Consider the following 13,660-nt stretch of genomic DNA (forward strand, 5'->3'; position numbering starts at 1 on the left):
GGAAATGTGTCTGTTGCAGGTTGAATGGCATTTCTCGTATTAATGACTTTGAGCATTTTTTCACATATTAAGAAGCCAGTTGTGTTCTTTTTTCTTTGGACTGTCTTTTTAAATCTTTTGCATTATTGATCTTTTTTTAGTGATTTGTTAGAGATTTTATTTTTAAGGAAATTGGCCCTTTAGCTGAAATATGAATTAAAATTTTTTTGCAGTTTGTTTGCTTTTTTTAATCATTTATGTCAAGCAGGAATGTGTGTGCGTGCATGTGTATATGTTTGTAAAGTCAAATATATCAGTATTTATTTTATAAGGCTTCTGAATTTCATGTCATGCTTGGGAACGTCTTTCCTACTCCTAAACTGTAAATAAATTTAATTCATGTGATATCTTCTAGCATTTTTATGGTTTCATTTTTATGTTTAAATCCTTAATACAGGGGTGCCTGGGTGGCTCAGTCATTAAGCATCTGCCTTTGGCTCAGGTCGTGATCCCAGCGTCCAGGGATTGAGCCCCGAGTCAGGCTCCCTGCTCATCAGGAAGCCTGCTTCCCTCTCATAGTCCCCTGCTTGTGTTCCCTCTCTCTCTGTCAAATAAATAAATAAGTAAAATCTTTAAAAAAAAAAAAACCCTTAATACAGCAGTCATTTATTTTAGTGTAAGGTGTGAGGTAAGGGATCCAACTTTACTTTGTTTCCAGATGGCCCCTCAGGTGGCTACATAGCATTTATTAAATAATTCATTTCTCCCCATAAATTTGAAATGCTATTTTTATAATATATTATACTTCTTTATATCTTATTTTTAAAATATATTTCTGGATTTTTCCAGTCTGTTCCACTGATTTAATCATGTACCTCTTAATACTTACATGACTGTAGCTTTATAAAATATTTTAATACACTAACCAGATGCCTTTTCACAGTCTTACTGGCTATTCTTTTCCTGTTTATTTTTCATATGGTCTTTAGAATCTGCTTGTTTAAGTCTAACTTATGTTAGTATTTTAAATTCAATTATATTATTTTAGAGACTTAGTGAAAAATGTATGCCTTTATACTTTTAAGTCTTCCTACATAGTGTTTCTTTATATCCATTCAAGACATCTTCCCTCCTTCACTCAGGGCAATTTAAAATTTTTCTTTATGTATGTATTACAAGTTTCTTGATTTATCCCTATAGAATATTTTTTCCTATATGAATATGATCTTTTATTCCATTATACCTATAAAATTGGTTGTAGTTGCTATTTATAAAGAGCTTTGATTACCATATTTTAATTTTCTACCCAACATCTGACTGAATTCTCTTAGAAGTTATAATAGGTCTTTGCTTGAGCCTTTTGGGTTTTTTAGTTATATAATCCCATATTAGCCCCTAATTCTTTCTTTCATCTAAAATAATAGCAGTCTGGTAATATACATTCTTCTCAATTTTAATGAGAATGCTTCTGATGTCTCCCCATGAGATAAATATTTATCAAATGAAGTATTCATTTGTGTGTATTAAGAATTTTAATAAGAGGTTGTGATTAAATTTTATTAAATGTCTTCTAAGTATCCATGGAGAGAACTGGATGAGTTCTCTTTGAATTATTAATGTGGCAAATTATATTAGCAAGTTTTCTAATACTGAACCATCTTCAGATTCGTGGAGTAAACCTTACTTGGACATGGTACATGCTTTACTATATGAGTAAACTTTATTTAGGATTTTCGCCACAGTGTTCATAAATGAGTTTGGTATTAACTTTTTTTTTCTTTTCCTGTGCTTATCTTATCCAGTTTGGTTTCAGTGTGATATGAATTAATACAAAGAATAAGGAAAACATTCCCCCCCCCCTTTAAAAGTTCTTAAACAGTTTGAATGCATTGGTGTTATCTGTTTCTGAAAGAGTAAATAGAATCTCCTTATGAAAAATACTGCTAAGAAACCATGTGGGCCAAAGGTTTTCAGGAAGGGTAGCTCATTGACCAACTTCCATAGGTCGTCTTCCCCCCACACACATACACACATAGGTCTTCTATATCAGCTAGTCTGTACGCGTTTTTAGTCTATTCTGAACAATAGCTCTATTAATTTATACACTGTAAGGAAATCATTTCATCTCAAGTTTATGTACTTATAATAGAGCTCAGTGATCACTGATTATTATTTAAAATTTACGTGCATATATATCTCTACATATATAAAATTCTCTTTACATTCTGGTTATCTTCTTTCTTTTCTTCTGTCCATCTTTTTTCTTTTTTTCTTTCTCCTTTCTTTCTGTCTTATTATTCATGCTTTCTTCCCTTTTTCTTGAATAGGTTAGCAAGTGGTTTATCCAGTTCATTTTTCCCCCAGAGAGCCAAATCATATTTGTCTATGTTTTTTCTGTTTGCTAAATAATAAATTTCTACTTTTATCTTTGTTAATTTATTGTTTTCTTAGAAATTTATGTTGTTCCCCTTTCATACATTTTGAAGTAGACAATTTATTTTCTTCCTTGTTTGAGTATTTGAGACTCTTCTTTCACATGTCACGATATCTAGCATTTTCATCTTCATTATTTTCTTCATAATTTGCAACTTTGGTTTTGACTTTCCCATTGGCTGAAGAGTTGCTTTAAATGACATCATATGATTTTTGCTGTTTTCAATGGTTGCAAAGCAAGCCAGTACTTTCATCAGATGTTACAAGGGGAGGGTGTTCCACAAAAGCATGAGTAGGAGGAGATAAAGGGCCCATTTTAGAAGACTGCCCCTGCTAAGTGGGGAGACTCACTATTTTACACAGTAAATATTCTGTGTCAGCTATTTATCTTCTCAAATACTGCCTTTCTTCCATTCTTTCTGTTATCCTTCTGGGACTATGAGTAGACACAGACATCAGTATTTTCCTCCTTGTTATCTCCTAACCCAGTTTTTTAAAGATATTTTTCCAATTTCTTTTCTCTTCTTTATAATTTCTTCAAATCTATTTTCCAGTCATGAACTCTCTCCTTCAGTGATGTCAGAATCCACTGCTTTCCTTCAACAATTATACCTTGAATGTCTCATAATAAAAGTTCTTTCTAGTTTCTTTTTCAGATTTGCCTGATCATATTCAATCGTATCTCACCTCTGGCTTGCATATGCGATGTTATCTTCTATTTCTTTAAAAATTTTATAGGTAATTATTATAATGATTTTTTTCTGGAGAGGGAGAGGGTGGGCAGGCGGAAAGGGAGAGGGAGAGAGAGAATCTTAAGCAGGCTCCACACCCAGTGCAGAGTTCTGTCTCACAACCCGGAGACAGTGACCTGAGCCAAAATCAAGAGTAGGGCACTTAACTGACTGAGCCACCCAGGTACTCCTAGATAGTTACTATATATTCTGTTTCTGATTGTTCTATCATCTAAATACCTTGGAAGTTTAAATCTTTTGTTGGTTGCTTCTGCCAGCTGTCATTTATGTTGCCATGTTTCCTTGTGAGTTTGCTTTCATTGAAAATCACTGGAGAATTTTGAGAGCCTGAATGGTGCTAGCTTTTCCTCAGAGACACTTTATATTTGTCTCAAAAAGCTAGGGTGCCACCAATCCTTCTAGAACTGGTAAACACCCTTCCAGATTCCAGACTTACTCTCCCAACTGGAATGTTGATCATTGCCAGCCCTCCTTGTATGTGCTGACTACAGATTGGACTATGTTGTAAAAATGTACAAGTATAGCTATGTGTGTGTTTTGTATTGGTTTTCTTGAATATTTCCTTTACTTTGGTTAGCTCAGCAGTAAGAATGACATTTTAGGGGCTTCTGGCTGGCTCAGTTGTTAAGAGCATAAGACTCTTGGTCTTGGGGTTATAAGTTTGAGCCCCACATTGGGTATAATAAAATCTTTAATAAAATGTCATTAAAAAATACCTAGCCCCCCAAAAAAAATACCTAGCTCTTTTTGGAATGGAAGAATAGTGTTGCCTTCCACAGACTTATCTGTTCTGATATTTGCTAGAAGCAAAAGGTGTCATAGGCAAACCTCTCTTTAAAGTTTGTGCTATACCCTAATTCCATGGGCACGATAAAATAAATGCATTTCCACCTTTAATCTCCTTCTCTCCATTCTTTTAACACCCAATTCAATTATTTGTCTTAGTGATTCATATTTTCCTTTTAAAAGCTCTGATATCTATACATTTGTTATATTTTATTCTCCCCCCTGCTAGACGTGATAAAAAAACTGATAAATATGGACAGTCTCTTATGCTCCCCCACCCTACTGCACCTTCTTTTCTAGCCTGTTCTTATATCTGTATCATTTCTGCCTCACCCAAGTTTATATACTCTGCATTCTGTTCTCTAATTTCAGTCCCCACATTTCAATCAGTGCTTTGATGGGTGCTTACTTCTAGTCACTTCTACGTTTTGCATTCATTTCTGTGCTGACTGGACTTTATCCTCTAGTATTTCCTCAAAAAAAGGAATCAGCTAGTTATAGGTTTGAAAATAATTTTCTGGGGCACCCAGTCAGTTAAGCATCTGCCTTCAGCTTAAGTCATGATCCTCAGGGTCCTGGGATCGAGGCCCACATCGGGCTCCCTGCTCTGGGGAGTCTGCTTCTTCCTCTCCTCCGTGCTTGTGTGCATGCTCATTCTCTCTCTCTGTGTCTCAAATAAATAGATAAAACCTTTAAAAAATTAATTTGCTGTTACCTAAATACTTGAGCAACACTTTAGTTGCTACAGATTGCTCAGGTTACACTTTCTTTCCTTGTGTCCTTCTAAGCATTGCTCCACTGCCATATGGCCGTGAGTGCTGCTGTGGGGAAATCTGCTGTCTTTTCCCATTGTCAGTGACTTGATCTTTTTGTCTGGCTGCCTAAAATATTTTGGGCTCTATCTCTGAAACCTGGTAACTTTTATCAGGACATACCTCTGTGCTCATTATTCTTTGCCCTGTTTTCCTGGAATGGGGCTTTGCTTTTCAGTCTGAAACTGAGACCTTCTTTCATTTCAGGATAGGATCTTGAATTTCTCTTCAGATACCTTTTCTGTTCCTTAACCTTAGTTCTCTTCTTTAGGAGTCCTGTGCTTCAGCCCCAGCTCAGGGCCCTTGACCTCCACAAACATCTGTCCCCTCATTGGAAAAAATAGAGCTCATCCTCCTTGCCTCCCACAAAATTGCTTTATGTCGCATCTCCTTGACGTGTCTTCCATGTCTGTCATTTTTGCCAAATCTGTTTCAGTTGTTTATTCATTTTATTACATTAACTTTTTCTCAGTCATTAACTCCATGTACCTCTCTGTGTTCAGTGGTATCTCTCTTCTTCTGCTGCTCTCAGTGTTGTCCTCATTGGCCATCTGATTTTATTCTTTCTTTCCTTCCTTGGCCCAGTTCTGATGGTTGATAATTTATCTCCTTTGACCTAACCATCTTTTCCCTGAGCTCTTATATATTTGCTTTTTGCAAGTAAAAAAAAAATTACTATGGTTTTTTTTTAAAAAATAATGCATATAGGTTTGGAGATTCTTTTTAGCCATATGATGATCATATCATCTGGTGAGTATTCTTCACATGCTTTCTTCTCCCTTTTTATTTATACTAATTTGTATAAACCCTGTACTGGTTGTTTTTGACTATTGCTCACCTCTGAGTTATTCTTGGACCAGCGATTGATAGGATATTCATTTTGGAGATTGTCAGAGTTTTTTCCAGGCTAACAGGGATTTTTCTTATGAGAGGAGTGTGGGTTCTGACCTAAAGAGACCAGCAGTTGCAAGACTGCCTACTGTGCACTCTGTCTCCTGCTGTGAGGAATGGCTTCCTACATGTAGGGTCTCTCCTTGTAATTTCCTTGTGAAGCCCTGATTTTCCTACTTCTGCCTGGTGATAGGTTGGGTCCAGAGAATCTTCCCTCACCAGTTTAAGCATGCATTTCTCTTCTTATCTTCCCTCTCTCTAAATAGTTTTACTATAAATAGTATACTGTGCTTGCATAAAAACACATGTTTCATTTAGAGCTTGATTAGTTTTTAGAGAGTGAACACATCTGTGGAGGCACTACACAGGCTGAGAACCAAGATATGAACCTTGATCAATGAACTCCCAGTCCAGTACTTCTGACCCAGCTCAGGCCCTTGACCTCTACAAATATGCACCTCTTCTTTGGAAAAATGGAAAGAATAGAAAAAGCCCTGCCCCGCCTGCCTCTCACAGCTATCGTGAGCCTCTGACACATGTCAGAATACTTTGTCATTTGGAAAGCACAACATGAATGCCAGCTCTCTAAAAAGCATCACAGTAACAAGCATTCATGCTGTCCATACTGTTTTTCCAGTACTGAAAATGAATCACAGAAGGGCAGCTGCTTATCTTGGACACACAGGGCGATGCTGTGGGCGATGCTGGCCGAGCTGGGGTCAGAGGCTGCCACTCTAAAGTTGCCTTCTCTGCTCAATCCCCTTGTCTTCGTTTTGAGACTAAACAGAAAAGTAACCACTGTTCTGACTCCCAGCACCACCATTTTCTCCTCCTACTTGTTTTTGAAGTTCATATAAATGGGATCATGCCATATTCCATTGTTCTCGTAGACCATATTCCTCTGTTGATGGCCACTTGGGCAGTTTCTAACTTTGGGACAAATACAAAGATTGTTTCTAGGAACCTTCTTGACAAAATGTTTTTGGTGAACATAGACACACGTTTCTGCCCAGTGCATACCTAGGAGTGGCACTGTTGAATATTAGAATGTGCTTGTCTTCAGCTTTAGTAAGTACTGTCAAAGAGTTTCTTAGGGTTGTTGGACCAAGTTAGAAGTGCGGCATTAATTTAAGAACGTTCTTATCACATCACATCCTTCCCAACACTTTGTATTCTCTGTCTCTGTTGTTGAGTCATTCTGGTGGGTGTGTAGAGGTAAGGACTGGTGGTTTTAATTAGCCTTTCCCTGATGGCTGATGAAACTGAGCGCCTGTTCATATGTTTATTGGCCTTCCTTACATTTAAATACCTTCATTTGTGAAGTGTCTAAGTTTTTTGCCCATTTTTATACTGCACCATTTTAATTGTCCACGGGGGCTTTTGGTTCGTGTTTTTTACGTGTATTCTAGATACAAATCCTTTGTTGGTTCCATGCATTACAAATATCTCTCCCATGTATTACAAATGCCCTCTCCCACTTTCTTACAGTTGTCTTTTGATAAACGGAAGTTCTTCATTTTAATATAGTACGAGTCATTAATTTTTTCCCTTTACAGTTAGTACTTTTTGTGTTCTACGTAAGAAAGCTTTGCCTGACCTCATCTCCTTTTCTCTGATGATTAGAAAGGTTTTATGGGAACGTGCTGTCTATAAAGTGCCTAACAGTTCACACTGCCTTCTTCCTCTCCCTCCCGATGGGGCAGGTGCGTCTCCTAATCCCAAGCACTCCTCCCCCATAAATTACCTTCAGAGTCAGCCTGTCTCATGAACACGTGTCTACGCACTGACACCACACTCTCGAAGAGCTCTGGGGTCAAGGTGCATGGATTCAAACATTTAATGAGGTGCAGTCTGTCTTTATGGGACCAGCTGGTAGTGTGCTCGGGGTTCTCATCTTTTTACCATTCCATGGAGAGGTGAGCAGTAATGGGAACGCAGGGGCTTTCCTGACCCCAAATGTGCACCGTTCCACTTGAATCATCAACTTCTTTAAAGGCCCAGAGCAGCTTCAACATTCTTGAGAAATGAAGAAGTGCCGTGGGCTTTTGAGCTCTTTGTCAAAGCCCTTCCAGCTCTACTTTCCTTCCCTTTTTCTCTTTTTGTCTCTTCAGCTTCCAAATACTTTGACTTGAGACAGCACAGTATACATCTATTCTGTGCAGATGTTTGAGAGTATTGGAAAGGCAGCCCTCTGCACGAAGCGAGGCACACGCTTTGCAAGCTCCACTGTGACTGTCCTGAGCAAGGACCCTTGACCCTCACCCAGCCCAAAATGCACCCTACAGGTGCCCTGGCCACGCCCCAGAGGGTGAGGTCTTCCTTGCTCCAGCCCAGGCCTCTTCTCCATGATTGGGCTTGGCATCCTGGAAGAACTGCTTCTTTAAAAGAGCCTTCAGTACATCTGTTCTCAATTTTCAGACCACGAGGCGAGGATTTGGGTGCAAGTAGTTTATCTGGGAAGTGATCCCAGGAAGCACTGTGAGGGGGCAGGAACGTGGGAGAGGAGGGTGGAGAGACCAAAGTGCACTGAAGGGCAGGCGACCGCAGGGACAGTGGGGCCATCCCACCAGGACCCTCTGAGAGAAGTGAGGAGCTTGCCTTGGAGCTGTCCCACCAGGGGAGATGGGCTGTCCAGCTCCCATTCCTGTGGTCCAGGGTCACTCCAAGGTCAGAGGATGGCCTCTGGCAGAGAGACTAGAGAAGCGGCAGCCGGTGTGTACAGACACTGAGTATGCTCTGAGTCCTGCAGGGGAGACTGAGGCAGCCAGGGAGTATGCTAGCCATGTCTGCTCCAGTTCTTTTCATAAATGGTTCCATCCTGAGCACTTGGTCAATGTGCAGGTTTTCTATTAACACAAACGGGAGTCTGTTTTTAAATGCCTGGCCTTGTTGAAGGAGAATTATTTTAATTGTATATTTGTGCATGTTAAGAAATTCCTTAGGTGAAATAACTGTAAGAAATTATGCATAAGTCAGCTGAACTAGAAAATGGGTGGCCACAGGGAGAGTGGAAAACCTTCTTTAACCCCTTGGGGTCTTTGAGCCCTTTATTGGCCTTCGGGCTTTGGCTTTTAGGCCTGTGTAAGGGCCCCTCCAGCCTCAGCAACAGAGGTTCCTCTTCTAGCAGGCCCTCCCTGAGGAGGCGAGGCCAGGGAGATTCTTTTCCCGTGCCCTCTCTCTGACCCATGGGTATCTGCCTCACATATTCCTACATTTAAACCGAAGGTATGTGTTAATGGCGCCCAGCCTGCACCCTGCATTGGACACCCCCTCAGTAGCTAATGCAGAAATTGCTGAACCGACAAGGCCCTCCTCGGAGTCAATGCACAGAATTTTGTGGAATTAAAATGAACCAGTTGAATGATGCACTTATATATCCAAATTCATGACCCTCCTTCTTCCCTTCATATTTCAAATTCCAAATCCAAACCAGTCATTGGGCCCCACCTTCCAACCCCAGGAGTGACCTGTTTATGGCGTTCTAGGCAGTTGTGTTCCTTCCCTTGTCAGCAGCATCTGATGTGTGCTGGACTGTGGTGCCTGGTGGAAGGAGATACGTCCTGCAAGACCAAGCTGGACCCTCCTCTGGACGGCACCGAGTGTGGGGCAGACAAGGTAACCCCCACCTCCCATGGCCCTCCCCCGGCCCCCGTCTCCTGGGCATTGGGCAGGTCTTCTGAGGGTTAAGTCTCCACACCATATTCGTGCTCTACACTCCCCTGGGGCTGCCCCAGAAAGGGCCATGGAGCCCACTCTGGGCAAAGAGGGACACTTCTATCACCTCTCTCCTTTTTTTCTGATAAGATACGAGAATTGCTTAATATTTTTATTAAATTGACTCTTTTTGTCACACAAGTGAATTTCCTTAAAAAACAAAAACAAAACCTTTTACATCAACAAATCGTACATGGGAAAACAGGATCGCTGGTCATACACAAAAGGCTATCCCAAATGAGTTCAATGAGCACAGTGTTAGCCGAGTCTAGCTAGAGGCTGAGAGCGCGAGCCCCAGGCCTGATGTTCATTAACAGGAGAGACTGATGTTGGAGAGGAGGGGTGTTCAGGGCCCGCAGCCACAGATTTTTCTTTAGTCCTAACTGCAAGGAGTGAACCAGATGCCGTGATGCAAAACCACTAAATCACTTCTTGTGGCCCAGAAGTGCCAGGCACGCTGGGCAATTCCATTGTAGAGGAGTGGCTTTCTCTTTTTCTTGGAGCCAGGGTTCACCCCTGTGGAGCTGGCAGCGTCCTCTCTAAGCACCAAACCCAACCTTGGAGTGCAAAACCACGGAGCCAGGAAGCACAGCCGTCCAGAGAGACGAGGAGCTCACGTGAAGTGAAGCTTGCCTAAGCTCAGGTCTCTTCATGAGCCCTGTGAATTAATCCTTTCTCTGAGAACTGAGAAAACTCCAAGGGAGCCCATTCCATATGGCCTGTTAGGGCAAAATGCAAAGCCCACAGGTATATACATGTCAGGGCGAGTAAGAAGGATGGTCTCCAGAGTTTACAAGCATGCCTACCCCCGAAAGGGCCTGCTTTTGTGTAAGTTACAAAAAACCACTGGGAATGGCGTGGTGTTTTCTCACGCGGAGGGAATTGCAGTGATGTGGTGAGCGAGCAGGTGGGATTCCTTGGCGCTGAGTGGCCCTGGGGGCCGGGGCCTGCCCTGCTGTGTTTCAGTGGTGCCGCGCAGGAGAGTGTGTGAGCAAGACGCCCATTCCGGAGCACGTGGATGGAGACTGGAGCCCGTGGGGTGCTTGGAGCATGTGCAGCCGGACGTGTGGGACAGGAGCCCGCTTCCGGCAGAGGAAGTGTGACAACCCCCCGTAAGTCCCCCTTGACCAGGCATTCTCCAGGGTGCCCTGATCAGGGTTTCCAAATCACAGCTCTTCTCACCTGATGCCAAGAATGGTCTGTCTCCTGAGGAGAATTTGAGCTTAAGGGGAAAAAAATGAAATCCCTCCAAGGGCCCTGGGGGGCAGAGCTGTCATGTGTCGTATGGCGTCTTGGCTTCGACAGAGCTCTAGCTGTGAACATGGATGCAGGAAGTCCCGTGGTGAGCTGGCTCCTTATTCCTCATGTGGGTCTGGGTAGAAAGCTTTCCTGAGACAGCTGGGTGACAATCTCCCTTTGCAGGCGTCCTCAGTCAGGGTCATTCTGGGGAAGCCTGTGGACCTTTGGGAAGAATGGCTGACCTTCAGATTGGCTATGAGCTGATCTGGGAGCTGCCTGGCTGTGAATGAGTCACAAAGCATCTGGGGGTTCAGCTGTCTTGTTCATCCAGATATTTTTCACCTGTGCTCTTAGAACTGTTTGACAGAAAACATTTTTTTTTGTTTTGTTTTGTTTTGGTTTTGGGGAAGGGTTTTTCCCCCTCATTGGCTTCCTTTCATTGACCTTGATGATGACCCCTCTTGTTTTTGGCACATTTGTTCCAGAAAGCTCAGGGCTAGAATTGTGCTTCATTACAGTAATTCCTTTCCCACAGGTTTTTCTCTTCTCCTCTGAGATTTCCATTTTTACTATTTCATACAACAGTCTGCTTTATGTCTCGTGTGCCATCAGCTGGATCACATTAATTTTGCAAATGAATGAGTTACAAATTATGAGTAAAGAGAAATGCTTTATATCCACAGTTAAGTCATATTGATGAATAAGTAACAAACCCCTCTTTTGTTTAAAAATTCTGATGCCCAGGCTTTATCCCAGAGCAATCAACACACAAATTGTGGAGCTGGGACCTGGGAACTGGATGTTTTAAATCTCTACAGGTGAACCCAATGGCCAGCCAAGGTCGAGAACCTGCTGATTAAAGGAAACTGACCTCACAGTTTAGTCAAGGTCAGAAGCACTCTCCGTGCCCCCAGTAGTGCTATAAGAATTGGCATCACATACTGTGTCTTATTAAAACTTTTCCTTCCAGTATTTAGCAGAGTACCTGAAAAATAGTAGGTGGGTTTTTAATCTTTAAGGAATGACTTCTTAATTAAAAGCATGGAGGATGTACTGGGATTCTCTAGAGAAACAGAATCAAGGAATATATATATATACATGATTTGCAATGAGAAATTGGCTCATAGGGTCCCCTGATCTCCCTTCTGTAAGCTGGAGTCCCAGGGAAGCTGGTGGCATCATCCCATCCGGTCTGAAGGCCTGAGAACCTGGGAAGCTGATGGTGTAAATCCCAGTGGGAAGGCAAGAGAAGATGCAGAGGGTGGTCCTAGTGGGGATAGAGGGCGCACGGGGTGGATGTGAATTCCTCCTCCTTCTGCCTTTTGTTCTGTTGAGGGCTTCAGGGAATTGGATGATGCCCCTTGGGGAGGGCCGTCCAAATCCCTGCATCTGTAGATTCAGATGCCAGTCTCATCCGGAGACCCTCTCACAGACATACCCAGAAATAACCTGTAGGTCAATCAAGTTGACACAGAAAAGTAACCATCACAGATGTGTAGTTGGATAGAAAGCCTGTTGAGCTAAATGGTGATAAATTAATAGAGGCTTCAGTTTTTTTCCTAGCTCTGTGAGGAAGGTAAAATAGTTCCGTCTGTGGCCCTGAGAAGAGAGCTCTGTGGGCCCCTGGGTGGCTCAGTCAGTGAATCATCTGCCTTTGGCTCAGGTCATGATCCTGGGGTCCTGGGATCAAGCCCTGAGTCAGGCTTCCTCTTCCCCCAATCCTGCTCCTGTGCTTGCTCTCTCTCTTACTCTTCCTCACTCTCTCCAATAGACGCCTGGGTGGCTCAGTTGGTTGGACGACTGCCTTCGGCTCAGGTCATGATCCCGGAGTCCCAGGATCGAGTCCCGCATCGGGCTCCCAGCTCCATGGGGAGTCTGCTTCGCTCTCTGACCTTCTCCTCGCTCATGCTCTCTCTCACTGTCTCTCTCTCAAATAAATAAATAAAATCTTTAAAAAAAAAAAAAGAAGAAGAAGAAGAGGAGAGCTCTGGGTTTGGAATCAGGATGCTGAGATTTGGGCCTGGCTTGTTTGTTGGTCATGTGACCTCAAGGATGCCCCTTCTCAGTTCTGCCATTAGAGGGAGCAGGCAGGGTATCATGGGAAGAGCTGGTCTTGAGGCAGAAAGAGAAGGCTTCAAGTCCCCGCTCCTTACAGCAGCTGGCTATTACGTGTGTTGTCTCTCTCTGAAGTTGGGATAATTCATGGGAATGCCTATAAAGGACATGGTCTGTATTGAGGACATGGCCCTCTCCATCTTACATGAACAGAGAACGGTGATGAGACTATGTGCCCCGTCATCGAACTCCCAGCACATGTGAGGCTCAGAGGAGGGTGATTTATGTGGAAAGGCTTTGTTCAGAGCAGGGCACAATTTGCAAGAGTTGTAGCTGTCCCGGTGCTTCATTTTTGCATCCAGAGCTCTTATACCCTGGCAGGGGATCAGTCTCCTTCAGCACATCATTCCGTATCAGGTGTCACCCAGGAATGTCATAGGAGGGGCATAGCAGAACCATTAAATACCCAGAAGGATCCCGTGGCCCCGAGACAGTGGACAGACCATTGGATTGTATTGAGGTGAGGACAACCCTTACAAGAATGTAAGATGTCATCAGTGCTGAGCAGACACATTAGCTACACCTAAGGGCCTGACTCTGTCTGTCTGTTTGGCATGACCTTGGCTAGGGCCTCCCCCATACTTTGGCTGGACCCGTTGTTCCCATCACAGCTCTTTTCTGCCCTCACCAGTCTTAAAGAACCCCTACTTCAGAAAGCCAAACTAACATGCCCTCGCCCACCAGCCTGGCCTGCTGTGGGATTTCATGGGCTGAGTCCTTACTCCATCCCTCCAGGCCCATTGGCCTCAAGACAGAGGCTGTTCCAGAAACCCCAAAGTTGCCGTAAAAATCTTCCATTCCTTTTATCACATGCCCCCCCACCCCACCTAGTGGTGGTCACGAGTTTTATCTCTCTTTGCACCCCTTCCTATGTCTCATCATTGAGGAATGGCAGAATTCACCATGCCTCTGCAAACAGGCCACTGAGGGGTATGTGGG

The 13,660-nt window shown here is 42.9% G+C and overlaps 1 protein-coding gene across 1 annotated transcript in view; it reads left to right on the plus strand.

The window, feature by feature from the left end:
* Positions 1-13,660, plus strand: part of ADAMTS17 (ADAM metallopeptidase with thrombospondin type 1 motif 17) — a 271,748-nt gene that overhangs the window by 125,514 nt on the left and 132,574 nt on the right. The window contains exons 8-9 of the mRNA XM_044230904.1: positions 9,167-9,268; positions 10,334-10,479. Of these exons, the coding sequence (XP_044086839.1) occupies positions 9,167-9,268; positions 10,334-10,479 (248 nt within the window). The remainder of the gene's footprint in view (positions 1-9,166; positions 9,269-10,333; positions 10,480-13,660) is intronic.

This window comes from Neovison vison, chromosome 13 (genome assembly GCF_020171115.1).
Source record: "Neovison vison isolate M4711 chromosome 13, ASM_NN_V1, whole genome shotgun sequence".
In the NCBI taxonomy this organism is placed as follows: domain Eukaryota; kingdom Metazoa; phylum Chordata; class Mammalia; order Carnivora; family Mustelidae; genus Neogale; species Neogale vison.